The 27,904-nt window shown below is 37.6% G+C and overlaps 1 protein-coding gene across 4 annotated transcripts in view; it reads left to right on the top strand.

Moving 5' to 3' along the window:
- GCFC2 (GC-rich sequence DNA-binding factor 2) overlaps positions 1 to 20,675 on the top strand; it is a 48,502-nt gene extending 27,827 nt beyond the window's left edge. Inside the window, exons 12-18 of one of the 4 annotated variants that reach the window (XM_073023115.1) lie at positions 5,105 to 5,226; positions 11,911 to 11,987; positions 13,390 to 13,456; positions 15,097 to 15,243; positions 16,801 to 16,857; positions 17,435 to 17,559; positions 18,488 to 20,675. In XM_073023115.1, the coding sequence (XP_072879216.1) occupies positions 5,105 to 5,226; positions 11,911 to 11,987; positions 13,390 to 13,456; positions 15,097 to 15,243; positions 16,801 to 16,857; positions 17,435 to 17,559; positions 18,488 to 18,500 (608 nt within the window). In that variant the 3' untranslated portion in view covers positions 18,501 to 20,675. The remainder of the gene's footprint in view (positions 1 to 5,104; positions 5,227 to 11,910; positions 11,988 to 13,389; positions 13,457 to 15,096; positions 15,244 to 16,800; positions 16,858 to 17,434; positions 17,560 to 18,487) is intronic. The other 3 variants (XM_073023116.1, XM_007970077.3, XM_007970078.3) reach the window with 3 other exon arrangements.
- The last annotated feature ends 7,229 nt before the right edge of the window (positions 20,676 to 27,904 follow it).

Raw genomic sequence — 27,904 nt, 5'->3', positions numbered from 1 at the left:
GATTTGTCATAAGTAGCCCTTATCATTTTGAAATGCGTTCCCTCAGTATCTAGTTTATTGAGAGTTTTTAGCATGAAGGGCTGTTGAATTTTGTCAAAGGCCTTTTCTGCATCTGTTGAGATAATCATGTGGTTTTTGTCTTTGGTTCTGTTTATATGATGGATTACGTTTATTGATTTGCGTATGTTGAACCAGCCTTGCATCCCAAGGATGAAGCCCACTTGATCGTGGTGAATAAGCTTTTTAATGTGCTGCTGGATTCGGTTTGCCTGTATTTTACTGAGGATTTTTGCATCAATGTTCATCAGGGATATTGGTCTAAAATTCTCTTTTTTTGTTGTGTCTCTGCCGGGCTTTGATATCAGGATGATGCTGGCATCGTAAAATGAGTTAGGGAGGATTCCCTCTTTTTCTATTGTTTGGAATAGTTTCAGAAGGGATGGTACCCGATCTTCTTTGTATCTCTGGTAGAATTCGGCTGTGAATCGTCTGGTCCTGGACTTTTTTTGGTTAGTAGGCTATTAATTACTGCCTCAATTTCAGAACTTCTTATTGTTCTATTCAAGGATTCGGCTTTTTCCTGTTTTAGTCTTGGGAGTGTGTAAGTGTCCAGGAATTTATCCATTTCTTCTAGATTTTCTAGTTTATTTGCATAGAGGTGTTTATAGTGTTCTCTGATGGTAGTTTGTATTTCTGTGGGATTGGTGTTAATACCCCCTTTATCATTTTTTATTGCGTCTATTTGATTCTTCTCTCTTTTCTTTATTAGTCTGGCTAGCGGTATATCTATTTTGTTGATCTTTTCCAAAAACCACCTCCTGGATTCATTGATTTTTTTGAAGGGTTTTTCATGTCTCTATCTCCTTCAGTTCTTCTCTGATCTTAGTTATTTCTTGTCTTCTGCTCACTTTCGAGTTTGTTTCCTCTTGCTTCTCTAGTTCTTTTAATTGTGGTGTTAGGATGTTGATTTTAGGTCTTTCCTGCTTTCTCTTGCGGGCATTTAGTTCTGTAAATTTCCCTCTACACACTGCTTTAAATGTGTCCCAGAGATTCTGGTACATTGTGTCTTGTTCTCATTGGTTTCAAAGAACATCTTTATTTCTGCCTTCATTTCGTTATTTACGCAGTAGTCATTCAGGAGCAGGTTGTTCAGTTTCCATGTAGTTCTGCAGTTTTGAGTGAGTTTCTTAATCTTGAGTTCTAATTTGATTGCACTGTGGTCTGAAAGACTGTTATGATTTTCGTTCTTTTGCGTTTGCTGAGGAGTGTTTAATTATGTGGTCAATTGTAGAATAAGTGCATTGTAGTGCTAAGAAAAATGTATATTCTGTTGACTTGGGGTGGAGAGTTCTGTAGATGTCTATTAGGTCTGCTTGGTCCAGAGGTGAGTTCAAGTCCTGGATATCTTTGTTAATTTTCTGTCTCGTTGATCTGTCTAATATTGACAGTGGGATGTTAAAGTCTCCCACTATTAATGTGTGGGAGTCTAAGTCTCTTTGTAGGTCTCTAAGAACTTGCTTTATGAATCTGATCTGAGGGCTCCTGTATTGGATGCATACTTATTTTGGATAGTTAGCTCTTGTTGCATTGATCCCTTTACCATTATGTAATACCCTTCTTTGTCTCTTTTGATCTTTGTTGGTTTAAAGTCTGTTTTATCAGAGACTAGGACTGCAACCCTGCTTTTTTTTCTTTTCTTTTTTCTTTTTTTGCTTTCCATTTGCTTGTTAAATGTTCCTCCATCCCTTTATTTTGAGCCTGTGTGTGTCTCTGTACATGAAATGGGTCTCCTGAATACAGCACACTGATAGATCTTGACTCTATCCAATTTGCCAGTCTGTGTCTTTTAATTGGGGCTTTTAGACCATTTACATTTATAGTTAATATTGTTATGTGTGAATTTGATCCTGTCATTATGATGCTAGCTGGTCATTTTGCGCATTAGTTGATACAATTTCTTCGTAGCGTTGATGGTCTTTACAATTCGGTATGTTTTTGCAGTGTCTGGTACCAGTTGTTCCTTTCCATGTTTAGTGCTTTCTTCGGGAGCTCTTGTAAGTCAGGCCTGGTGGTGACAGAATCTCTCAGCATTTGCTTGTCTGTAAAGGATTTTATTTTTCGTTTGCTTATGAAGCTTAGTTTGGCTGGATATGAAATTCTGGATTGAAAATTCATTTAAGAATGTTGAATATTGGCCCCCAGTCTCTTGTAGCTTGTAGGGTTTCTGCAGGTAGATCCGCTGTTAGTCTGATGGGCTTCCATTTGTAGGTAACCCGACCTTTCTTTCTGACTGCCCTTAACATTTTTTCTTCCCTTTCAACCTTGGTGAATCTGACAATTATGTGTCTTGGGGTTGCTCTTCTCAAGGAGTATCTTTGTGGTGTTCTCTGTATTTCCTGAATTTGAATAGTGACCTGCCTTGCTAGATTGGGGAAGTTCTTCTGGATAATATCCTGAAGAGTGTTTTCCAACTTGGTTCAATTCTCCCCATCACTTTCAGGTATACCAATCAAACATAGATTTTGTCTTTTCACATAGTCCCATATTTCTTGGAGACTTTGTTTGTTTCTTTTCACTCTTTTTTCTCTAAACTTGTCTTCTCACTTTATTTCACTGAGGTGATCTTCAGTCTCTGATATCCTGTCTTCCACTTGATTGATTCAGCTATTGATGCATGTGTATGCTTCATGACGTTCTCCTGCAGTGTTTTTCAGATTCATCAGGTCATTTATATTCTTCGCTAAACTGGCTATTTTAGTTAGCAATACCTCTAACCTTTTTTCAAGGTTCTTAACTTCCTTCCATTGGGTTAAAACATGCTCCTTTAGCTCAGAGGAGTTTATTACCCACCTTCTGAAGCCTGCTTCTGTCAATTCGTCCAACTCATTCTCCATCCAGTTTTGTTCCCTTGCTGGTGATGAGTTGTGATTCTTTGAAGAAGAACAGTCTTTCTAGTTTTTGGAATGTTCAGCCTTTTTGCGCTGGTTTCTCCCCATCTTTGTGGATTTATCTACCTTTGGTCTTTTATATTGGTGACCTTCGGATGGGGTCTCTTATTGTATGTCCTTTTTGTTGATGCTGATACTATTCCTTTCTGTTTGTTAGTTTTGCTTCTAACAGGCCTCTCTGCTGCAGGTCTGCTGGAGTTTGCTGGAGGTCCACTCCAGACCCTATTTGCCTGGGTATCACCAGCAGAGGCTGCAGAACAGCAAAGATTGCTACCTGTTCCTTCCTCTGGAAGCTTCGTCCCAGAGGGGCACCCGCCAGATGCCAGCCAGAGCTCTCCTCTATGAGGTGTCTGTTGGCCCCTACTGGGAGGTATCTCCCAGTCAGGATAAATGGAGGTCAGGGATCCACTTGAGGAGGCAGTCTGTCCCTTATCAGAACTCAAACGCTGTGCTGGGAGAACCACTGCTCTCTTCAGAACTATTAGGCAAGGACGTTTAAGTCAGCTTAAGCTGCACCCACAGCCACCCCTTCCCCCAAGTGCTCTGTCCATGGAAGATGGGGGTTTTTATCTCTTATGTCCCTGACTGGGGCTGCTGCCTTTTTTCAGAGATGCCCTGCCCAGAGAGGAATAGTCTGGAGAGGCAGTCTGGCCACAGCGGCCTTGCTGAGCTGTGGTGGGCTCTGCCCAGGTCGAACTTCCTGGGGGCTTTGTTTATACTGTGAGGCATAAACCAGCTACTGAAGCCTCAGCAATGGCGGACACCCCTCCCCCCACCAAGCTGGAGCATCCCAGGTTGGACTCAGACTCCTGTCAGCAAGAGTTTCAAGTCAGTGGATCTTAGCTTGCTGGGCTTTGTGGGAGTGGGACCCACCAAGCCACACTACTTGGCTCCCTGTCTTCAGCCCCTTTTCTAGGGTAGTGAATGGTTCTGTTTCTCTGGCGTTCCAGGTGCCACTGGGGTATGAAAGAAAAACCAAAACAAAACACCTGCAGCTAGTTTGGTGTCTGCCCAAACAGCCACCCAGTTTTGTGCACGAAACCCAGGGCCCTGGTGGGGTAGGCACTGGAGGAAATCTCCTGGTCTGCCAGTTGCAAAGACCATGGGAAAAATGCAGTATCTGGGCTGGAGTGCACTGTTCTTCCCGGCACAGTGTCTCATGGCATCCCTTAGGTAGGGGAGAGAATTCCCCAACCCCTTGTGCTTCCGGGTGAGACAACACCCCACCTTGCTTTGACTCACCCTCTGTGGGCTGTACCCACTGTCCAACCAGTCCCAATGAGATGAACTGGGTACCTCAGTTGGAAATCACCTGCCTTCTGCGTTGATCTCGCTGGGAGCTGCAGACTGGAGCTGTTCCTATTCGGCCATCTTGGCAACCTCTTTACACCGAGGGGGATTATTTTTAATACAAGATAAATAGTTGTTTGTAGGGTAATGGAAAAAATCTAGTACAAGTGATGTCAATACCACAGCGGAAGGACAGAGTTCTGGGAACAGGATCTTAGACTAAGCCAAAAGTCTTGGGATCTCATCCACAAAATAAACAGTTCGCCTGACGTGGTGAGAGTGTTGGTGCCTCATCCATAGGAATAGGAGACAAGTTGGAGCATATGGGCACAGATGCAGGTAGGTATGTAGATGCTGTGGTAGGAACTTTGTAGTGCTGCTTTTCTGATTGCTTCTATTTTCTTAGCAAATTAGGAAGTAATTAGCTGAAAGAAAAAGCAAGGGTGTAGAAAAAATAAAGTAGGAAATAATCAACTAGAAGGAAAAAGTCCATCAACTGAGAGTGAGATAACAGAGAAGGGAGAAGGTATGAATTAATCATCTAGGTGAGAGGGAGAGCGAATGGACCTGAGAGACAGAGAGAGAGAGAGAGAGAGAGGCAGGCTCACTCGCGTGGTTGCAGGCAGAGACTCAGTGACAAGGTGAACTTAACTATAAAGAGTTGTAGTTTAGCTGGAGGAGTTTAACAAAGCCCAAGGAAAACAAGGAAATTGAGGATGTATGCAAATATGTAATGGTAATAATTGCCATAGATCTTAAACTGAATAAGGAGGGTAGCAGTTTTTGTTAAAGGTCTTGATTATTTATATATTAGAAGCAAAACAATCTAGTAAATAAATTGTTCACCACTGAAATACTTTTTTCAGACTTTGTAGAATTCCTTTGGGATCCTTTGTCAACCTCACAGACAACAAGTTTAATAACACATTGCAGAGTGATTCTTGAAGAACATTCCATTTGTGAAAATGAAGTTAGTAAAAGCAAACAGGTAATAATTTCTAGAGTTGTGAACTCCATGATGTATCTGTAAATCATTATAATCTTCTTACAGCTCCTGGTTTATAAAAGATGCAGAGTGATTATCAGAAAACTGTTTGGGGGAAAACATATTTACTTTTGATTTATAGAATCTAGACTTTTTCTCAGACTGCACTGAGATGAAAAAAGTTTTTTTTTAACCGGACTTGGCTATTTTTTATCTTCATATTAATAAGATGAAAGAATATACCTTGATACTTCTGAACACTGTGATAGAGGTGGTAATCATTTTAAATTACAGACATACATGTAAAGACCCAGATTATTACTTTCATTCCTATTAGCTTACTTTTCTCTGTTCAGTGATCTGATTTGTGTTCTTATGGCCCAGGCAGCCATCTTTGAGGATTATGAATATGCACTGACCCTGCAGAGATGAACCGGTTTAAGTCCATTAGTGCAAATTCATTTCTTCTAAAGGAAGACAACAACACTCTACCTTTGTTCTTTTGGCAAAAATCCAGTGGCATTGTGCCTTTGCTTGAACAATGGTTTCAAAATTAGACTGACACTTATTATAGTAACTAGTTATTTGTAGTCTGCCAAATAATAGTAGTCTCTTTAAGGATTCAAAGTTCAGTAGGACAGATCTTGATCTTACAGTGATCTAGAATTGAATTCACTGAACATAAGATGTATTGAGGAACTTTTTAGAGTGATCATGCTGAGAATCTTCTCTTTCATTGTAGTATTTGTTTTTTTATTGTTTGTTGATGAGATTGTAGATTCATGCAGTTTTATGAGTAAACCAATTTTAGGTTGAGCTTTAGGAAATTAAGGATAAATTGACAGACTGGAGAACACCGAGAGTAGAGTGACAGAGGTGGTTGAAAAGCAAGGAGGCATATCATATTCATATTATGAGCACCATTAAGTTTTAGCCCTTGGAATTGTGATTACAAAGGAGGAAAGCTATAAGAAATGAAAAGGAGAAAAGGGATACCAGCCTAATTCTGCCTTCAAGAAGCATGTAATCTCAGAGAAGATAAGATGCACATAAAATGTAATTTAAAACAGGAAATGAGAAGGAGAAGTAGGGAAGATAATAAACACTTACTTAATTCCAGTTGTATACTAGGCACTCTGTAAGGTCTTGTACCTGTCATCTTAATCCCAGCAGCCCTATTTAAAAAATGGGTGATCGCCAGGCATGGCGGTTCACCCTGTATATCTGAGTCCTTTGGGAGGCTGAAGCAGAAGGGTCTCTTCAGGCCAAGAGTTCAAGACCAGCCTGGGCATCATAGCAAGATCCATCTCCACCAAAAAAATAAAAATTAGCTGGGCTGCCCCTTGAGCCCAGGAGTTGAAGCTGCATTGAGCCATGATTGTGCCACCACACTGCAGCCTGGGCAACAGCAAAACCCTGTCTTTTAAAAGGGTGATAGCCTCGTTTTATAGATGAAGAAAATGAATCTTTAAAGCTAGTTTTCACAGTGCTACCATGAATGAGAACTAGGATTTGAACTTGGATGGTCTGCCTCTAAAGTCCAGTTTGTCTCACTGACCACACTGCCTCCCCATGAGCAGCATGGATAAAGTACTGTGTCTTCAGGAGGAGACAGGAGAGAGAGTTTACCTTCAGCAGTGGGGATAAGGAAATAGTTTATCTTAGGAGTGGCATTTGAGCTGTGGCTTGAGAGAATAAGATTTCAACATGTGGCACATATAGAAAGGCATTTTTTACTTACCTCCAATAGGGTAAAAACTCAGGTAAAATAGATGGAAACTGTTGCAGGAATTAGAAATATTTAATTTGAAAGAAGATGTACAGAGAGATGGTGTTTGTATTCAAAGAAGGTGTAGATTTATTCTATGTTGATATGCCGCATAGAACCAAGATTAGTAGTTAAAAGCTACAAAGAAGCAGATATATAATCCTGTATTTCCTTTCTGTGTAGGATTGTTTAGTTACAGCCTAAATGTAAATCATTATGCTTTACCATTTATTAAATACTTGCACATTGTCTCATTTGATCCTCATAACCCTGTGAAATGTATTTATTTTCATTGAGTTTTTACAGATGAAGCTGGGGCCCAGAAGGGTTAAGTCATTTGTAAAATACTTGTGATCACTGAAGCCTTTCAGCAGTATTATGGATTCACTCACGAAGTCTTTTTTTAGTTTGTTTTTTTTTTTGTTTTTGTTTGAGACGGAGTCTTGCTCTGTCACCCAGGCTGGAGTGCAGTGGTGGGATCTTGGCTCACTGCAACCTCCGCCTTCTGGGTTCAAGCGATTCTCCTGCCTCAGCCTCCCGAGTAGCTGGGACTATAGGCGCCCACCACCGCACCCGGCTATTTTTTTGTATTTTTAGTAGAGATGGGGTTTTCACTGTGTTAGCCAGGATGGTCTCTATTCCTGACCTTGTGATCCACCCACCTTGGCCTCCCAAAGGGCTGCGATTATAAGCACACCCATGAAGTTTTTATAATGGATGTTTTTATTCTGAAACTCCTCTGCTATGAATGTAGAAAATGGGTTGTTTGCATAAGCAGAAGAATAGATTACATCAGGGTTTTCAGTCTCAGCACTACATTGGCATTTGGAACAGATAATTTTTTGTTATAAGGGTCTGTCCTGTGCACTATAGTATGCTTAGCCGCATCCCTGGCTTGTGTCACTAGGTGCCAGTAGTACTCCCGGGCTTCACAACCAAAAATGTCTTTGCACATTGTCAGGTATTCCCTAGGGATGGCAAAATGGCACTTGGTAGAGGATCACTTACACTACATAATGCCCCAGGTTGCTAAGACAGTTCACCAGTGGGATCACTCTATTTCTTCAGTGATGGAAGAGAATGAGACACGTTGAAGAACAGAAATTGAGTCAGACAACATAGTTTCTGTTTTCAAAGTTAGAAGCAAACGCTGTGAGCTAATGCTTGGTAATAATAATTTTGATTCTGACTAAAAATCTAAAGTAAATTATTACAGAAGTAGATTATGAATACTTAAATTTAAAAAGCAGTAATTACTATAATCTATCATTGATAGGATTCCCAAATACAAATGATACTTAACATTATTTATTGAAGCAAATTTAATGTATTATGATTGTTGTTAGGGATTAAAAGGGGAAATGTAAGCTTACGTATACCTAAAACAATAATGACGAGTAGGGCATTGACTACCTATGGAGAGTCTGCTAGTTTTAGGTATCTTCTCAGCTTTGCCCTGTTCAATATTTTTATTGACCTAGATAAAGTGGTAAAATACATACTAATGAAATGTGTCAGTGATAAAAAGCTAGGAATTCTGTAAGACTTGTGGATGGTAGAATTAGAATCCAAGGAGATTTCAAAAGATTGTAGAAAATGGACTGACTCAAGAAACTGTGATAAAATAAATGCATGTGCCACCCTTGTGGTTAAAAATTCGACTGTATAAGTAAAAGATGGGAGAGACACAGTTTTGAAGCAGCATAGGTAAGACAGATTATAATCAACAATAAACCCAGTGTGAGTCAGCAGTGTCACTTGAGTAACAGAAAAACAGGTAAATGGTAATTTATCCTAGTATGTGTGTGCTATTTTGAGTAAGAATGGCATATTTTGTGATGATACCCACAGATTAGGCCTTCCTGGGAATATTGCACTTAATTCTTGGTGTAAGCATATTCAGTGGAGAGTGTCTTAAGATGATATGGGAAAGAAAAGATGTTAAAAAAAAAAAGTATGATATTAATCTTAAAATCTAGAGAATTGTCTTGTGGAAGTGGGGCTAGATCTATTCTGCACGACCCCAGGAAGTAAACCAAGACCAAGGAGTGGAAGCTGTAGGAGGGAAAAGTTTGTTAACTCTCATGGTTAACTGAAATCTAATAGTCCAAAGTTATGGGCAGCCTCAGGAGATAATGATTCCCTATCAGCTAATGGTTTTATACATGGTTGATGAACCATTTAGTAGAAATGTGAAAATAAGTCTAAGCATCACTTGGGTGTTCAGATAGATTGGTGGTTTTCAGACTCATTTTTTGTTTTTTATGAACAGAACCTATTTCAATTAAATCTTACACAATCCAATATGCAAACACACACATAGAAGTAAAACTGCTCCTGCTGTTGTGAGCACCTGCCCTTATTCTTCCCCGACCACCCCAACATCTGTCCGGACCATCCTGGGATTACCTCCATGGATATACAGAGCAGCATAAAAACCATGGGCATCACGCAAGTGCCTCTTTAAAGCTGTTTTAAAGTATATTTATACAAAGGGTTGTATGTGAGTCTGAACGTGTGATTCAGAATGCTTGTTAAAACTGTTTGGAGAACCTTATTTTCCACCAAATAAATGATGTTATTTAATACTTAGAAAAGTTAATAGCTCACGGTTTTATGTGAATTTGTGTGGGGTTTTTTTGTTTGTTTTTCTGTTTTTGGGGGTTTTTTTTAGACGGAACCTCACTCTTGTCACTCAGGCTGGAATGCAGTGGTGCAATCTCCGCTCACTGCAACCTCTGCCTCCTGGATTCAAGCGATTTTCCTGCCTCAGCCTCCAAAGCAGCTGGGATTACAAGCATGTGCCACCATGCCTGGCTAATTTTTTCTATTTTTAGTAGAGACAGGGTTTTGCCATGTTGGCCAGGCTGGTCTCAAATTCCTGGCCTCTAGTGACCCACCCACCTCAGCCTCCCAAAGTGCTGGGATTACAGGCGTGAGCCACTGCACCCAGCCAGCAAATTTATGTTTTGTTTTAAATAATTTATTTGGAAATACTAATACTTTGAAAGAAAACTTTCATGAATAAAAGTAGTATTTCCATATTCCCTTTACCCAGATTTACTTGTCATTAATATTTTGCCCCATTGGCTTTATCATTAGCCCTTCCACTTTAAATATATACATACAATGTTTTTTGTCCTGAATACTGAGAACAAGGTGCATATTTGTTAAGACAAGGATATTATGTTGTATAACCAGAGTAGTTAGCAGTTTCAGCAAATTTATCAACAATCTACCATCCATATTCCACTTTTGCCAGTTGATTCAATAATGTCCTTTATTTATAGTTCATTTTCAATTGAACTATTTTAAGAAACAAAATTTAAATAATATGGAAATATTTCTCAAGGCTGGCATTCAAAATCATTAAAATTAAATGAAAAAAATCAAAGCAGCTTTTTTTCTAGCATGAACACCTAACTCAGTAAGTTACATAAACTCAAATGCTATTTTTTGGAGATATTATCTGGAAAATGCTCTTTTTTCTTTTAACAGAATTCAGAATGTTTAAGGAATGCAGTAAAATACAACTTGAGTTTTAATTTTTAGCATTAAATAAATGTTGATATATGGCCACTTGAGGAATGTATTACAGATAATTAAGTGGAAAGAGAAACGACTTCAGTTCATTATGCTATTTATGAAAAATATATTTGATTGAATTCTACATTTATGGATAATTCAGTTAATATACAGTATGTGACAGCTGAATTTGTGCTGTATACATTGTCCTTGACTTAAAAAACTTTTACTCTGGTGTATAGTATGCCATTTTCATTTTTCAAATATGAATACTTTTTTAAGAATATCATTATAGAAATATTGCTAATACATGAAAAAAATAAACACTCATTATCTTTTACCCTAGTACAAGGACTAATACCATTGTAGGATATTTTCATCCAGGCTCTTTTTTCAAAGTTATAATCCTAATAGGCATGTAAGTTAGTATACTACTACTGCTTAATGTTATCTCATTGCATATTTATAGTCGTCTGTTACTGTAGTCATCACAAACTTCAGCTAAAGTTTATGGTAGATTCACTGGATGGATGTAACATCTCCTTAAAATTCCTTATGATTGAATATTTTGGTTATTTCCAATTTTTTATATACAAACAAAATGGATTTCCCTAAGTGGATTTTCTGCATCACAGGACGCAAGACAAACCAACAAAGGACCCACAGCTGAAGTATGTAGAAGACTTGCACAAATCAATAATAAAAAGACAGAACCTAATACAAAAAAAAGCAATGTTGGCAAGCAGCTTAATTAGGTACTTTGCAAAAGGGCTTGCCAAGTGGCAAACAGGAATATGAAAATATACCCAACAGCACATTATTCAGTGATAATTAAATGAGAATTAAAACAACACAATGAAATATGACTGCATATCTACTACAATTGCAAACATTAAGAAACAAGAAAATGCCAATTATTGTAAGTATGTAGAGAAACAGGATTTCTTTTATACTGCAGGCAGTAATGGGATGCCACTGTTCTAGAAACAGTTTGGTTTTTTTGTGCATAGTTGAATGTATGGACATGAACTATACTCCAGCAATTCTATCTCTATGTATATACCCATTAGAGATGTATGACGTGTACTAAATGACATGTACAAGAATTTCTGTGGCAGCATTATTTATAATAGCCACCAAACCAGAAATTACCTAGGTGTTCCATCAGTAGTATTCATGCAACAAAATACTATATAGCAATGAATATGATCCAACTATACCCATATGTAGCAACATGGATAAATAAGGTTTTGTTTGTACCCAACTGATAGTTATTTTAACAGCTGCTTCTGTGAGTGTGGACAAATTTGTACTGCTGTTAAAATTACTTTTTTTTTGGTGAATACATTTCTGTCTTCTACTATCACTGATGCTTTTCAAATTTGTAATAATAGGATTTACTTAAATCCATTGTTTCAAGAATGAAGAAGGCAGTAGAAGATGATGTTTTTATTCCTCTGTATCCAAAGAGGTAAGAGCTGTTAATTTCTAGATTATTGGAAATAGCCGATCATAGAGTTCAGATTTGTTTAAGAATGCAATGCAAAAGAAACTGTAGTGTTTTCAAAATGCGTACAGATACTCTGTGAGGATGCAAATTGAGATTTCAACAAATATTTCTCAGTGACCTACTTTATGCTGTGCTTTATGCTTGGTGCTTAGATGTATTTTTGTTTGGTTGGTTTGGGTTTTGGTTTTAGTTTTACACATATCCTAGGAACATAGCAGGTGATATAGAGTGGTAAAGAGCACAAGTCCACTGTTAGTAGATATTTTTACATACCTGTTTTCTCATTATAAAATTAGGAGAAAATTAGTGCCTACCTCACAGGATATTAGGGAGATGGAGAGGGTGCTCAGAACACAACAGTGCCTAGCACAAAGGAAGCACAACACTGAGGAACCAGAAACTGCACCTGTAAATTCTGCAGCCACTTTAAATTATAAAGCAAGTAGTATTTGATGTATGATCATAACTTTGCTAAGAAGGCATCAGTTATAATGATACATGAACTATAGCAATCCAGTGAGTACTGACAGGATGGAGGAGTTTTTTGGAGGGGGAAGAAAGGAACCTCAAAGCTTTCTGATTCGTTTTGAGTCATGAGATGTCTACATGTAAAAATTCTGCCATGGTAAACTTTGCTTTGTAATGTTTTAGATAGGTAATGCATTCACATGGTTCAGATGTATGAATGTGGTATATTGTTTATTTATAAATAAGTATATATTATTTTACTAAAACAATTTTATTAAAATGAAAAGTGTTACTCCCACCCCTGACTCAGTTTTTGCCCTTCTCCTTCTACTCACATATGTGCATGCATTAATAATCACACTGAGTAATTTTTATCTTTCAAAACTTTCTTCATGCAAACAAAGTACTTATATAAGCTATAATCTTATGTTAATACCCTCCTTTCTACAGCAAAGGAAGTATACTCTAAACAGTTGTAATCTGTTTTGTACATTTTTTTCACTTAGTACCTCTTGAGATCTTTCTATACATGTCATCCATCATATAAACAGCTTCCTCATTCTTTTTTAAGCTGTAAAGTTTGCCATCATTTAGATGTCCTATGATGGTCATATGACTGGTGAACTACTATCATCACTGATGTTGTAAACAATATTATAGACATATTCCATACTTGTGCACGTATATCTACAAGAGGCATTCTCAGAAATGAGATCATTGGGTCAGAGTGTGCATAAATTTGTAATTCCAATGGATCTCATCAGACAATCTCTGTTTATATTCCATTAAGGCTTAGTTTGGTTGGTTTAAAAGAAAGTCTCATCTCAAACTCTGGTTCTGAAAGGCTAATAGTTCTTTGCATTTTCTCCTTTCTCCTTCTTTTGTTTCTAATTAGTGCTGTAGAAAACAAAACATCACCTCATTCAAAGTTCCAAGAAAGACAGTTCTGGTCAGGCCTAAAGGTGAGCAAAAACTGCAAAAATGAAAAGGCAAATTTTGTAAAAATCCTGTTTACTGTAGAACAAAGAACAACAAACTTCTTCGGTAAGAATTAGATAGTATTTTAGGCTTTGTGGTTCACATAGTCTCTAATTACTCAATTCTGCCACCATAGCACAAAAACAGTCATAATACGTAAACAAATGAACATGGATATGTTTGAATAAAAGTTATGAATGCTGAAATGTGAATGTCATATAATTTTCTCATGGTACAAAATATTTTGTTTAAAAACAGTTTTAAAATGTCCTTGAAAAATGTTAAAACCATTCTTAGCTCATGGACCCTACAAAAACAGGCAACAGGATAGTTAACCCACAAGCTATAGTTGGCCAATCCCTGGCCTTAAAATTATTGCTAAGTCAGTGGCAGTAGAGATGGGAAGGAGAAGAAGGTTCAAACAATGTTTAGGAGGAAGCACTGAAAGGACTCCATAACTGATCAAGGGAAGATAAGATCTATTTTGGACATAATGAAGGTATATGTGGAACAAATAGAGATACAGAGGTCTAGGAGGTGGTTGGATACTTGAGTCTGAATTTCAGGAGACAGATCTGAGCTGGAGATTTAGGAGTCCACTACCTGTAGGCAATATTTGGACCCATGGTCATGAATGACAAGCTCTAAGGAGACTGGATGAAGCCTGAGAAGTAGGCTAAGGACAGAACCTCGGGAAATACTAACAGAAGAGGAGAACATGGAGGCTTCAAGGAAACTGTAGAATCAGTTATGAGCCTTAGGATGATCACAAGAGAATGGCCTCAAAGAAGCTAAACGGAGGATTTTCAAGAATGAAGAAAAGAGTGTTAAATGCCACCAAAGAGAATTAAGAGAAAGACTGAAACTACTTATTGGATTTGACAATTAGAAGGATATAGGTGACCTCAGCAAGAGTAGTTTTAATAGTGTGAATTAATATTTGTCATGTGGTTGAATCAGGGAAAAGGCTTTCTGGGAAGAGGCAACAACATCAACAATGAGATAAAATGTGAAAAAGCATTACATTTTAGTAAAACAGTAGAGTAGTGAATATAGTACTAGAAAGAAAGAAAGAAACACCTTAAAATTCACAGAAAGATCTGAATTTAGTAGAGGGAAAGGGCAACCAGTATTTTATTACAATTTATTATGGTTACTTAATCCAAGTTATCTTCAAATTCACAGGTGATTATTAATCTTTATGTATCAGAGGAATGAAGCTCTCAGCATTGATTGCCTTCTCAAGGTCACATGTTGGTAATAGCGGCCCTAGTTTTGACAGTAGTTCTTTATGAATCACATGGTCCTGTGGTCTTATATTCAGTGGTCCTCGGCTTTGAGAGAAAATGGATTGGGAAGGAAGATTATTGATCTGGAAAGGCTCTAGTGAAGTTATTTGAGACAGATTTGGGGATGGTTATCCTAGAAAATGAAAATAAGATGAGCAAATACATGGAGTTTGGAAAGAATCAAGTATTCAGAGATATTGTATTCTAAAATTGATAGTTCCAACAGGGCTAATTGTAGTGAGAATTTTAGTTTGATCAACTCTTTATTTTTGTTAGAGACTATTACAGTTTCTCTTTGGAGAAAAGGTACATATTTACTTGATACTTTATTTTAGCTCTTCCACAATATTCTTCTTTGGAATGGACTCGTTACAGATGATACCTTGCAAGAACTAGGACTAGGGAAGCTGCTAAATCGTTACCTTATTATAGCTCTTCTCAATGCCACACCTGGGCCAGATGTGGTTAAAAAGTGCAACCAGGTGAGTTGTGAAGAAACTGATTCTAATTTTATCATTTCTAAAAAATTTAGCTATTAAAATCTATTATTTAACAAAATAATTAAATGTGTGGTACTCATATAAAAATAGACAAATGAACCGGGCACAGTGGCTCATGCCTGTAACCCCAGCACTTGGGAGGCCAAGGCAGGTGGATCACCTGAGGTCAGGAGTTTGAGAGCAGCCTGACCAACATGGTGAAATTCTGTCTCTACTAAAAATACAAAAATTAGCCAGGTGTGGTGGCTAACACCTGTAATCTCAGCTACTTGGGAGTCTGAGGCAAGAGAATCGCTTGAACCCAGGGGGCGAAAGGTTGCAGTGAGCCGCCATTGCACTCCAGCCTGGGTGACAAGAGCAAAACTCCGTCTCAAAAAAAAAAAAAAAAAAAAAAAATTTTAATAATAATTGACAAATGAATTTAACAAACTAGAAATCCAGAATAGTCCTTCTATATTTAAGAGATAGTATACTGGTTTGAAATATCACCAGTAGGGAAAGGAAAAAGTACTTAATAAATGATGCTAGATGGCTGGCTGATTACAAAAAGAATATTAAATCCTCACCTGTCACTATATACCATAAAATTCCAGGTAAAATTTTTAAAAATATAAAAATGAAACTATAAAATATACTAAAATGGTAAATAACTGTACTTGAGAGTGAGAGATTTCCTTCTAAACCTAAAGGCAAAAGAAATGAAAAAAAGTCATAGATTTGAAAATATTTTATAAAACTTCAGTGGATCAAAAAGGTGTTGAGATTAATTGATCATTATTAAAACTGGGGAATGTGTTCATTCGGCTCACTATACTATTCTTTCTACTGCTGTTTATGTTTGAAATTTTCTGTAACAGAAAGTTAAAAAGAAAAGAATCTAGGAAATAAAAAGTTGTTAACATGTAACAAGGATTGATATTCACATTAAATTAAAAAACTCTTTACAAATTAGGAAATAATTCAAATGTTCTGACTAAAAATGGCCAAAACATGTGCAACAGTCAAGTCACCTAAAAGGAAACGTAAAATTAACCTTAAAATATGTGAAAAATAATCATTAGTACTAATAATCAGAGAAATGGAAATTATTTATACGAAGGATAGTTTCTTGACCAGTTGTGTTGGCTGTATATCTTAGAATCACCCATTTGATTTCTTAACTCAAATTTATATAGATCATATGCTAGGACACCCAATTTATTTATAAAATAATAGTGAATGTATGTATTACGAGTTATATCATTCCAGTGTTATTAGAGAAGATACTTAGTATGATTTTAATGTTTTTAAGTTTGAGAATTGGTGTGTGGCCTAATAGATGATCTATCCTGGAGAATGTTCCTCGTACACTTGAGCAAAATGTGTATCATGCTGTTGTTGACTGTAATGTTCTATATATCTCTTAGGTCAAAGTGGTTTATAATGTGTTAAAGCTCTCTTTTTTAAAAAAAATGTTTGCACAGAGTATCTTTTGTTGTTGTTGTTGTTGTTGTTGTTGTTGTTGTTGTTGTTGTGATGGAGTCTCCCTCTGTCACCTAGGCTGGAGTGCAGCGGCACAATCTCGGCTTACTGCAAGGTCGAACTCCCAGGTTCAAGGTGGGTGGATTGCTTGAGCTCAGGAGTTTGAGACCAGCCTGGGCAATGTCGCAAAACCCCATCCCTACAAAAACAAATACAAAAATCAGCTGGGCATGGTGGTACATGCCTACAGTCCCAGCTACTTTGGAGGTTGAAGTGGGAGGACTGCTTGAGCCCAGGAGGCAGAGGTTGCAGTGAGCTGAGATTGTGTCACTACACTCCAGCCTTGGTGACAGAGCCAGACCCTAGTAGTACTAGTAATTCTTTCTATGTTCTTGTATTTGTGAGTCATTAAATCTGTACAAAACATAATTTACACTTAAAAACCAGAAATGTCTAGACACAAAATATTTGGTCAGTACAACTAGGGAGTGTTCATAGAGAGTAGCGTATTTTAAGTTCTTAGGATTAAAGAATGAATTTCCAAAATATGTGTAGCCTTTGACATAAAGGGAAATTTTTACAAATTTTTATTTAAACCATAAACTATAAAATGGGGAGAATGATATTCAGCTTACAGTATCACTATGAGATTACGTTAGCAAGAGTTCTTAGATACTGTCATTGTAAACCAGCCATGTGTTTTGATTAACAGGTAGCAGCGTGTCTACCAGAAAAATGGTTTGAAAATTCTGCCACGAGGACATCTATTCCACAGCTGGAAAACTTCATTCAGTTTTTATTGCAGTCTGCACATAAATTATCTAGAAGTGAATTCAGGTGATGCATATTTTGTTTTCACTTCTATAAACATAGTTCAAGGATTCTGTATGCTCTCAGCCATTTTTAGAAAGATCTGTATTTTTACTGTACTTTTAAAAATTTGTTAAAACTTTGTGATACTGTAGAGTTAGTAGATATTTTTATGGTTACCTTTGGGATGGCTTATGCATATTCATATTTTAAAATGTAAATCTCTCCCAAATTAAGCACATTCAAAAAACTATAGCACAGGGGAATATAGAATTAAAACTATAAATCAAACCCTTTTATTACACATTTTAAATATGTTTTTAATTTTCCTGGCCATTTTTAGAGACTCAACGGTTGTTAAGTACAGGTCTGCAGCTTGGTATTTATCCAGCAGTAGCTAGCTCTCTGTTCTGAATGTTTCATTCACAGCACCAGATGTTTGGGGGCTTAAATACAGTGGTATTCCTGTTAACTCCCTCTCCAAAAAAAATTTTTAAGCCCAGATTTGACCGGCACGGTGGCTCATGCCTGTAATGTCAGCACTTTGGGAGGCTGAGGCAGGAGGATCACTTGAGCCCTAAAGTTTGAGAATAGCCTGGGAAACATAGCAAGACCCTGTCTCTAGAACAGAAAATTTAAAAATTAGCTAGGCATGGTGGCATGTGCCTGAGTCCCAGCTACTGAGGATGCAGAGGTGGGAAGATTGCTTGAGCCTGAGAGATTGAGGCTGCAGTGAGCTATGATTGTGCTATGATTGTACTCCAGTCTGGCCAACAGAGCAAGACCAAGTCCCTTTAAAAAAAAAAAGACTCAGATTTGTATTATTTGCCAATGTAATGATGTGTGAATATACTCCCAGCATTGCTTCCACCACAATGTCTCATACAAGCTGATAGCAACACAGCACTACTAAAATTTCTGATAGATTTACTGTATGTTTTTCTACTTTTTACAGTAATTCACATTGAAATTTGCCAGAATACATCCACTAATGGTCTGTATTTTAACTTTATAATTAAGTGGAGATGGCAGCATCTCTGTGTTTTATGCTACTTTTAGATACTAGCTTAAGGTAAAGCTTTTGTTTTAGATTAACAACTGATGATCAGGTTCTGAATTGACTGCTGTTCCCTCATACATTGCATTTCCAAAGGGAGAAATTTGTTTTGTTTTGTTTTTCAGGGATAAAGTCGAAGAAATAATTCTTATTTTGGTGAAAATAAAAGCTTTGAATCAAGCAGAATCCTTCATAGGAGAGCATCACCTAGACCATCTTAAATCACTAATTTAAAAAGATTGAATAAACTTTATAGGAAAATCCTAAAATTTTAATATAGTTACACTCAGTTCCTTTGCTTGAGAAGAAGCTGGTGCCTCTGTCTTCTTTATTCCCTGTAAGAGAAGGTAGGATTTGCAAAAAAACAAGACTCCACCTCTATTCCCCCCATGCTCTACCTTCTGGCATCATGAAAAGCTGCCATGATTCTGTGGTGTTCTAAGGAATTAAATGTACTGAAGCTTTAAGAGCTCAATGTGTTTCCCTTTGATTCTTTTGGCTGGTGTTTCAATTTTCTTAAGAGGGGAACTGGAGAAACCTTGCCAAAGGTTTTGGCTTAAGTGAGCATGCTAGTGAGTCTTCTGTCCTAAACCACAGTAATATCTTTTAGTTCTCTTTAACTACCTTCATTTAAAAATAAGTCAGTATGAAAATCTCAGTTGGAGTGAATTATTTGCTGAGTATTAAATGATTAAGGCATTTGCTGATTGTCAAATTGTCCTTTAGAAAAATCTGTACCAATTTTGCGTACCAACACAAGTGTAAGTGAGTGCCAGTGAATCCCTACCAGCGTAGTTATTATCCTTTTTAAAAATGCATTGAAAATTTGAAAGGTAAAAATAATCTTATTTTAATAGCTTATTTTGTTTTGACTATGAGAGAGTAAACATATTTGTTTTGGCCATTTGTAATTATTTCTGAAATATCCATCTTTTTGTTATGGACTTTATGACCTTTATATTTTTAAAGATACTGATTTTTTGCCCATGCTTGTGGCAGAAGTTTTCCTTATTTGCCAATTTTCTTTTCATTTTTTAAAATTATATTTTTTGAGACAGGGTCCGGCTCTGTCACCAAGGCTGGAGTGTAGTGACACAATCTCAGCTCACTGCAACCTCTGCCTCCTAGGCTCAAGCAGTCCTCCCAGTTCAACCTCCAAAGTAGCTGGGGACTGTAGGCATGTACCACCATGCCCAGCTGATTTTTGTATTTGTTTTTGTAGGGATGGGGTTTTGCAACATTGCCCAGGCTGGTCTCAAACTCCTGAGCTCAAGCAGTCTACCCACCTTGACCTCCCAAAATGCTGGGATTACAGGCTTAAGCCACCATATTTGGCCTTTCTTTTAAATTTGTTGATTTTTTTTTATGCATTAAGACATTACTTGTTAGCAAGTTGTTACTTTGTTTTTTTGTCATTGGTGGTAGGACTAAGAAGGGAACAGATATTTTAAATACTGAGAACATGTGATTCATTTTCTGATAAAATATTTGTCTAATAAGACTGAGGCAAGATAATTTAATCAAAAGAAATTAAGAACATTTTCCAAAATGTCAGTTTACTAGTAATTTTTCTAAGTCTACTTATTAAATAACTTAACGGAAACCGTAAATATATTTTGCAAATTGTTGCCCAAAAGATAATTGGAAAAACTTGAATATATTGTAGGATTTGAATATATAACCTACTTTTATGTCACCCCTACCTTCATAACTACATATAATTTATTTTAGGAGTTGGGTGTGTTATGTCCGTTGCAGTGAGGACTTGTGATTCACTGGTATGAAGAATTTTTTAATGTTTATCTTAGTAGCAAAATTATACAAGAATAGAATCTTATCTAGAAAATTCAAACCATTGTTGAAAAGCAGTTAGCATTTTCACACAACTGTTGTCCCCAGAGGTAACTGCTGTTTTCATTTTAATGTTATCCTTTTAGATCTTTAATCTATTTACAAAAATGTTGTGTTTTTATGTGTACATAAAGTTTTGGGTTTTTTGGTTTTGTTTTTTTTTTTACATAAGTGGCAGATACTCTATCGCACATGAAATTTGTAATTTTTTTCTATTAAAGTGTACATTTGGAAATTATCCTCTACCTTTTGGATTTTTAACTAAAGATATGTTGGATGTGTTCCTTTATATTTTTAAGTTCAGCTAAGAAACCTTCCTACCTTTTTGTGGAAGATAAAATATTAAAACCACTTTCAAAACTACAAATTGACTTAAACTACTATAGTAATATTCAATTAAATTTCATTATACCTGGAGTTTGAACCTCAAGGTTTTTATCATATACTGTAATTCAAAAATTTACCTAAATCTCAATGTAGAATTCTTTATTTCTTATTACTATGAAATGGATGGAATAAGAAGGGGGAACACAACTAGCAAGAACAAAACATTGAGTTGGCAATTCATATACATCTAATTCTTTCCCTGAATTTCTTTCAGCTTTTTCTTCACATAAAGAATGTGAAATTTTTACAGAATCAGACAGATGACTTTAAAGAAATTTTTTTTCATGATGGAAAAACCACCTCAAAACAGAATTGATTTTTGCATTTCTTAGGTCCTTGAATAAATGATACTTAGGTATACCTAAGAAATGCCATATATGATACAAATCCTAAAAAAGATATCATGAGAAAATAATAGCAATATCTATCATGAATGTAGAAATAAGTCCTCAAAATAATTAGCAAATCAAATCCAGCAATGTGTAAAAAAGATAATAGGATTTATTCCTGGAAAGTAAGGTTGGTTTAACATTAGTCAACCAGTGTAATCACGAACAGAATAAAGGAGAAAATCCACATCTCGATGACTGCAGAACCAATCATCTCAATTATTACAAAAAAAGTGTTTGACAAAATGCAGCCGCCCTCAGACTACAAAAACCTTTCAGCAAAGTAAGAATATAAATTCCTCAATCTGATAAAGGGCATCTGTGAGAAAAATCTACACCTAACATCGTATATAATGGTGAAATATTAAAGCAAGGATGTCTGCTGTCACCATTTCTGTTCAACATTGTTCTAGAAGACATAGTCATACAATCAGTCAAGAAAAAAGAGGGCATAAACATTGAAACACAAGAGTTAAGATAGTCATTAGTTGGCCAAACAATCCCAACGCTTTGTGAGACTGAGCTAGATCGTTTGAGGCCAGGAGTTCAAGATCAGCCTTGGCAACAAGCTTCTTGTAAACATTAAGAGAAATTAAAAGTCTTGTACAGCATCTGGCACATAGGAGCCTTCTAATGAGGAGCCCATCCCTGAAAAAGTGAAAGATTTATCATGTTTCTAATCCTTCTAATAGGATAAACTAAGTTTTTGATCTGAGTTATACAAAAGGCTCAGGGATTTATTTCCCATCACAACACTACCGGGTAGTTTAGAAAATATACACACTTGAGCAACATGGTGGAGTAGGCACACTGAAAAACAAGCAGGGGCTGGGTGTGGTGGCTCACACCTGTAATTGCAGCACTTTGGGAAACTGAGATGAGAGGAAGGCTTGAGGCCAGGAGTTCAAGACCAGCCTGGTTAGCATACTGAGACCCCAATCTCTAAATATATATATATATTATATATATATTTTATACATATATAAAAAAACAGGAACAGGCATAGCCAATTTTGTCAGAACTCTGGAAAATAGTAAAATAGTAAAAAGTTTATAGCAATGAAGCAAATGCTGAGTCAACAACAGGCAACTTTAAAATGGCGAGAAAGCTTTCTGACATTTCTGCCTGCCCTTCCAACGCAAGTGCCCTGGTGTTGCAACAGTCTTGAAATCAGCAACTGCATTCTGTCTTGGACCCTGATCCCCATTTCTAGAGAAAGCAAAGCAGAACTTACAAATTCTTGTTTAAGTCTCTGGTAGCCTGTCTGGGGCTACTTAAAGGATTGACAGAGCACTCGTCGCTGTTTTACCTAACTTAGAGCTCAGGCCAGAAAAGCAGTAGGCATTGCTTGAAAAAAGTGTTAGGGGATTCTGGAGCAAGATGGCCGAATAGGAACAGCTCCAGCCTCCAGCTCCTAGCGCAAACGACACAGAAGACGGGTGATTTCTGCATTTTCAGCTGAGGTACCAGGTTCATCTCACTGGGGAGTGCGGGACAATCAGTGCTGGTCAGCTGGTGCAGCCCGACCAGTGAGAGCTGAAGCAGGGCCAGACATCACCTCACATGGGAAGCGCAAGGGGGAAGGGAATCCCTTGAAAAACTGAGACACACAACACCTGGTAAATCTGGTAACTCCCACCCTAATACTGTGCTTTACCAAGGGTCTTAGCAAATGGCACACCAGGAGATTGTATCCCACACCTGGCTGGGAGGGTCCCATGCCCACGGAGCCTCCCTCATTGCTAGCACAGCAGTCTGAGATCCAACTGCAAGACAGCAAAAAGGCTGGGGGAGGGGCGCCCGCCATTGCTGAGACTTAAGTAGGTAAAAAAGCCTCCTGGAAGCTCAAACTGCGTGGAGCCCACCGCAGCTCAAGGAGGCCTGCCTGTCTCTGTAGAGAAAGACTGCCTGCTCAAGTGGGTCCCTGACCCCTCAGTAGCCTAACTGGGAGACATCCCCCACTAGGTGCAGACCAACACCTCACACGGCAGGGTACACCCCTGAGACGAAGCTTCCAGAGCAAGAATCAGAGAGCAGCACTCACTGTTCAGCAATATTCTATCTTCTGCAGTCTCTGCTGCTGATATGCAGGTAAATGGTCTGGAGCGGACCTCAAGCAATCTCCAACAGACCTACAGCTGAGGGTCCTGACTGTTAGAAGGAAAACTAGCAAACAGAAAGGACACCCACACCAAAACCCCATCAGTACGTCACCATCATCAAAGACCAAAGGCAGATAAAACCACAAAGATGGGGAAAAAGCAGGGCAGAAAAGCTGGAAATTCAAAAATAAGAGCACATCTCCCCCTCCAAAGGAACGCAGCTCATCGCCAGCAACGGATCAAAGCTGGACGGAGAATGACTTTGACAAGTTGAGAGAAGGCTTCAGTCGATCAAACTTCACAGAGCTAAAGGAGGAACTATGTACCCAGCACAAAGAAACTAAAAATCTTGAAAAAAGAATGGAAGACTGGATAATTAGAATAATCAATGCAGAGAAGGCCATAAACGAACTGACACAGATAAAAACTATGACATGAGAAATCCATGCGAAATACACAAGCTTCAGTAACCGACTGGATCAACTGGAAGAAAGAGTATCAATGATTGAAGATCAAATGAATGAAATGAAGTGAGAAGAGAAGTCTAGAGAAAAAAAAGGAAAAAGAAATGAACAAAGCCTCCAAGAAATATGGGATTATGTGAAAAGACCAAATCTACATCTGATTGGCGTGCCTGAACATGAGGGGGAAATGGAACCAAGTTGGAAAACACTCTGCAGGATATCATCCAGGAGAACTTCCCAACCTAGTAGGGCAGGCCAACATTCATATTCAGGAAATACAGAGAACGCCACTAAGATACTCCTCGAGAAGAGCAACTCCAAGACACATAATTGTCAGATTCACCAAAGTTGAAATGAAGGAAAAATTGTTAAGGGCAGCCAGAGAGAAAGGTCGGGTTACCCACAAAGGTTACCCATCAGACTAACAGCAGATCTCTCGGCAGAAACTACAAGCCAGAAGAGAGTGGGGGCCAATATTCAACATTCTTAAAGAAAAGCATTTTCAACCCAGAATTTCATATCCAGCCAAACGAAGTTTCATAAGTGAAGGAGAAATAAAATCCTTTACAGAAAAGCAAATGCTTAGAGATTTTGTCACCACCAGGCCTGCCTTACAAGAGCTCCTGAAGGAAGCACTAAACATGGAAAGGAACAAACGGTACCAGCCACTGCAAAAAGATGTCAAGTTGTAAAGACCATCGACTCTAGGAAGAAATGGCACCAAGTAATGAGCAAAATAACCAGCTAACATCATAATGTAAAGTTCACACATTACAATATTAGCCTTAAATGTTAATGGACTAAATAGTCCAATTAAAAGACACAGACTGGCAAATTTGAAAAAATTCAGTTTGCTGTATTCAGGAGACCCATCTCACATGCAGAGACACACATAGGCTCAAAATAAAGGGATGGAAGAAGATCTGCTAAGCAAATGGAGAACAAAAAAAAAAAGCAGGGGTTGCAATCCTAGTCTCTAATAAAACAGACTTTAAACTATCAAAGATCAAAAGAGACAAAGAAGGCCATTACATAATGGTAAAGGAATCAATTCAACAGAAAGAGCTAACTATCCTATATATGCGCCCAATACAGGAGCACCTAGATTCAAAAAGCAAGTCCTTAGAGACTTACAAAGAGACTTAGACTCCCATACAATAATAATGGGAGACTTCAACACCCCACTGTCAACATTAGACTGATCAACGAGACAGAAAGTTAACAAGGATATCCAGGAATTGAACTTAACTATGCACGAAGTGGACCTAATAGACATCTACAGAAGTCTCCACCCCAAATCAACAGAATATACATTCTTCTCAGCACCACACCACACTTATTGAAAAATTGACCATAGTTGGAAGTAAAGCACTCCTCAGCAAATGTAAAAGAACAGAAATTATAACAAACTGTCTCTCGGACCACAGTGCAATCAAACTAGAACTAAGGACTAAGAAATTCACTAACAACCGCTCAACTACATGGAAACTGAATAACCTGCTCCTGAGTGACTACTGGGTACATAAAGAAATGAAGGCAGAAATAAAGATGTTCTTTGAAACCAATGAGAACAAAGATACAACATACCAGAATCTCTGGGACACATTTAAAGCAGTGTGTAGAGGGAAATTTATAGCACTAAATACCCACAAGAGAAAGCTGGAAACATCTAAAATTGACACCCTAACATCACAATGAGAAGAACTAGAGAAGCAAGAACAAACACATTCAAAAGCTAGCAGAAGGCAAGAAATAACTAACATCAGAGAAGAACTGAAGGAGATAGACACACAAAAAACCCTCCAAAAAATCAATGAATCTAGGAGTTGGTTTTCTGAAAAGATCAACAAAATTGATAGACCACTAGCAAGACTAATAAAAAAGAAAAGAGAGAAGAATCAAATAGACGCAATAAAAAATGATAAAGGGGATATCACCACTGACCCCACAGAAATAAAAACTACCATCAGATAATACTATAAACACCTCTATGCAAATAAACTAGAAAACCTAGAAGAAATGGATAATTTCCTGGACACTTACACTCTCCCAAGACTAAACCAGGAAGAAGTTGAATCCCTGTATAGACCAATAGCAGCCTCTGAAATTGAGGCAATAGTTAATAGTTTACCAACCAAAAAAAGTCCAGGACCAGACGGATTCACAGCCGAAATCTACCAGAGGTACAAGGAGGAGCTGGTACCATTCCTTCTGAAACTATTCCAATCAATAGAAAAAGAGGGAATCCTCCCTAACTCATTTTATGAGGCCAACATCATCCTGATACCAAAGCCTGGCAGAGACACAACAAAAAAAGAGAATTTTAGACCAATATCCCTGATGAACATCGATGCAAAAATCCTCAATAAAATACTGGCAAACCGAATCTGGCAGCACATCAAAAAGCTTATCCACCATGATCAACTGGGCTTCATCCCTGGGATGCAAGGCTGGTTCAACATACGCAAATCAATAAACATAACCCAGCATATAAACAGAATGAAAGACAAAAACCACATGATTATCTCAATACATGCAGAAAAAGCCTTTGACAAAATTCAACAGCCCTTCATGCTAAAAACGCTCAATAAATTCGGTATTGATGAAACGTATCTCAAAAGAGTAAGAGCTATTTATGACAAACCCGCAGCCAATATCGTACTGAATGGGCAGAAACTGGAAGCATTCCCTTTGAAAACTGGCACAAGACAGGGATGCCCTTTCTCACCACTCCTATTCAACAGAGTGTTGGAAGTTCTAGCCAGGGCAATCAGGCAAGAGAAAGAAATCAAGGGTATTCAGTTAGGAAAAGAAGAAGTCAAATTGTCCCTGTTTGCAGATGACATGATTGTATATTTAGAAAACCCCATCGTCTCAGCCCAAAATCTCCTTAAGCTGATAAGCAACATCAGCAAAGTCTCAGGATACAAAATCAATGTGCAATAATCACAAGCATTTTTATACACCAGTAACAGACAAAGAGAGAGCCAAATCATAAATGAACTTCCATTCACAATTGCTTCAAAGAGAATAAAATACCTAGGAGTCCAACTTACAAGGGATATAAAGGACCTCTTCAAGGAGAACTACAAACCACTGCTCAGTGAAATAAAAGAGGACACAAACAAATGGAAGAACATACCATGCTCATGGATAGGAAGAATCAATAACGTGAAAATGGCCATACTGCCCAAGGTAATTTATAGATTCAATGCCATCCCCATCAAGCTACCAATGACTTTCCTCACAGAATTGGAAAAAACTGCTTTAAAGTTCATATGGAACCAAAAAAGAGCCCACATTGCCAAGACAATCCTAAGGCAAAAGAACAACTGGAGGCATCACGCTACCTGACTTCAAACTGTACTACAAGGCTACAGTAACCAAAACAGCATGGTACTGGTACCAAAACAGACATACAGACCAATGGAACAGAACAGAGTCCTTAGAAATAATACCACACATCTACAGCCATCTGATCTTTGACAAACCTGACAAAAACAAGAAATGGAGAAACGATTTCCTATTTAATAAATGATGCTGGGAAAATTGGCTAGCCATAAGTAGAAAGCTGAAACTGGATCCTTTCCTTACTACTTATACGAAAATTAATTCAAGATGGATTAGAGACTTAAATGTTAGACCTAAAACCATAAAAACCCTAGAAGAAAACCTAAGTAATACCATTCAGGACATAGGCATGGGTAAGGACTTCATGTCTAAAACACCAAAATCAACGGCAACAAAAGCCAAAATTGGCAAATGGGATCTAATTAAACTAAAGAGCTTCTGCACAACAAAAGAAACTACTATCAGAGTGAACAGGCAACCTACAGAATGGGAGAAAATTTTTGCAATCTACTCATCTGACAAAGGGCTAATATCCAAAACCTACAAAGAACTCAAACAAATTTACAAGAAAAACAGCAACCCTATCAAAAAGTGGGCAAAGGATATGAACAGACATTTCTCAAAAGAAGACATTCATACAGCCAACAGACACACGAAAAAAATGCTCGTCATCACTGGCCATCAGAGAAATGCAAATCAAAACCACAATGAGATACCATCTCACACCAGTTAGAATGGCAATCATGAAAAAGTCAGAAAACAACAGGTGCT

Source organism: Chlorocebus sabaeus, chromosome 14 (genome assembly GCF_047675955.1).
Source record: "Chlorocebus sabaeus isolate Y175 chromosome 14, mChlSab1.0.hap1, whole genome shotgun sequence".
NCBI lineage: Eukaryota > Metazoa > Chordata > Mammalia > Primates > Cercopithecidae > Chlorocebus > Chlorocebus sabaeus.
The sequence above is the reverse complement of the archived record's forward strand: the minus strand, read 5'-3'. Positions and strand labels throughout refer to the sequence as shown.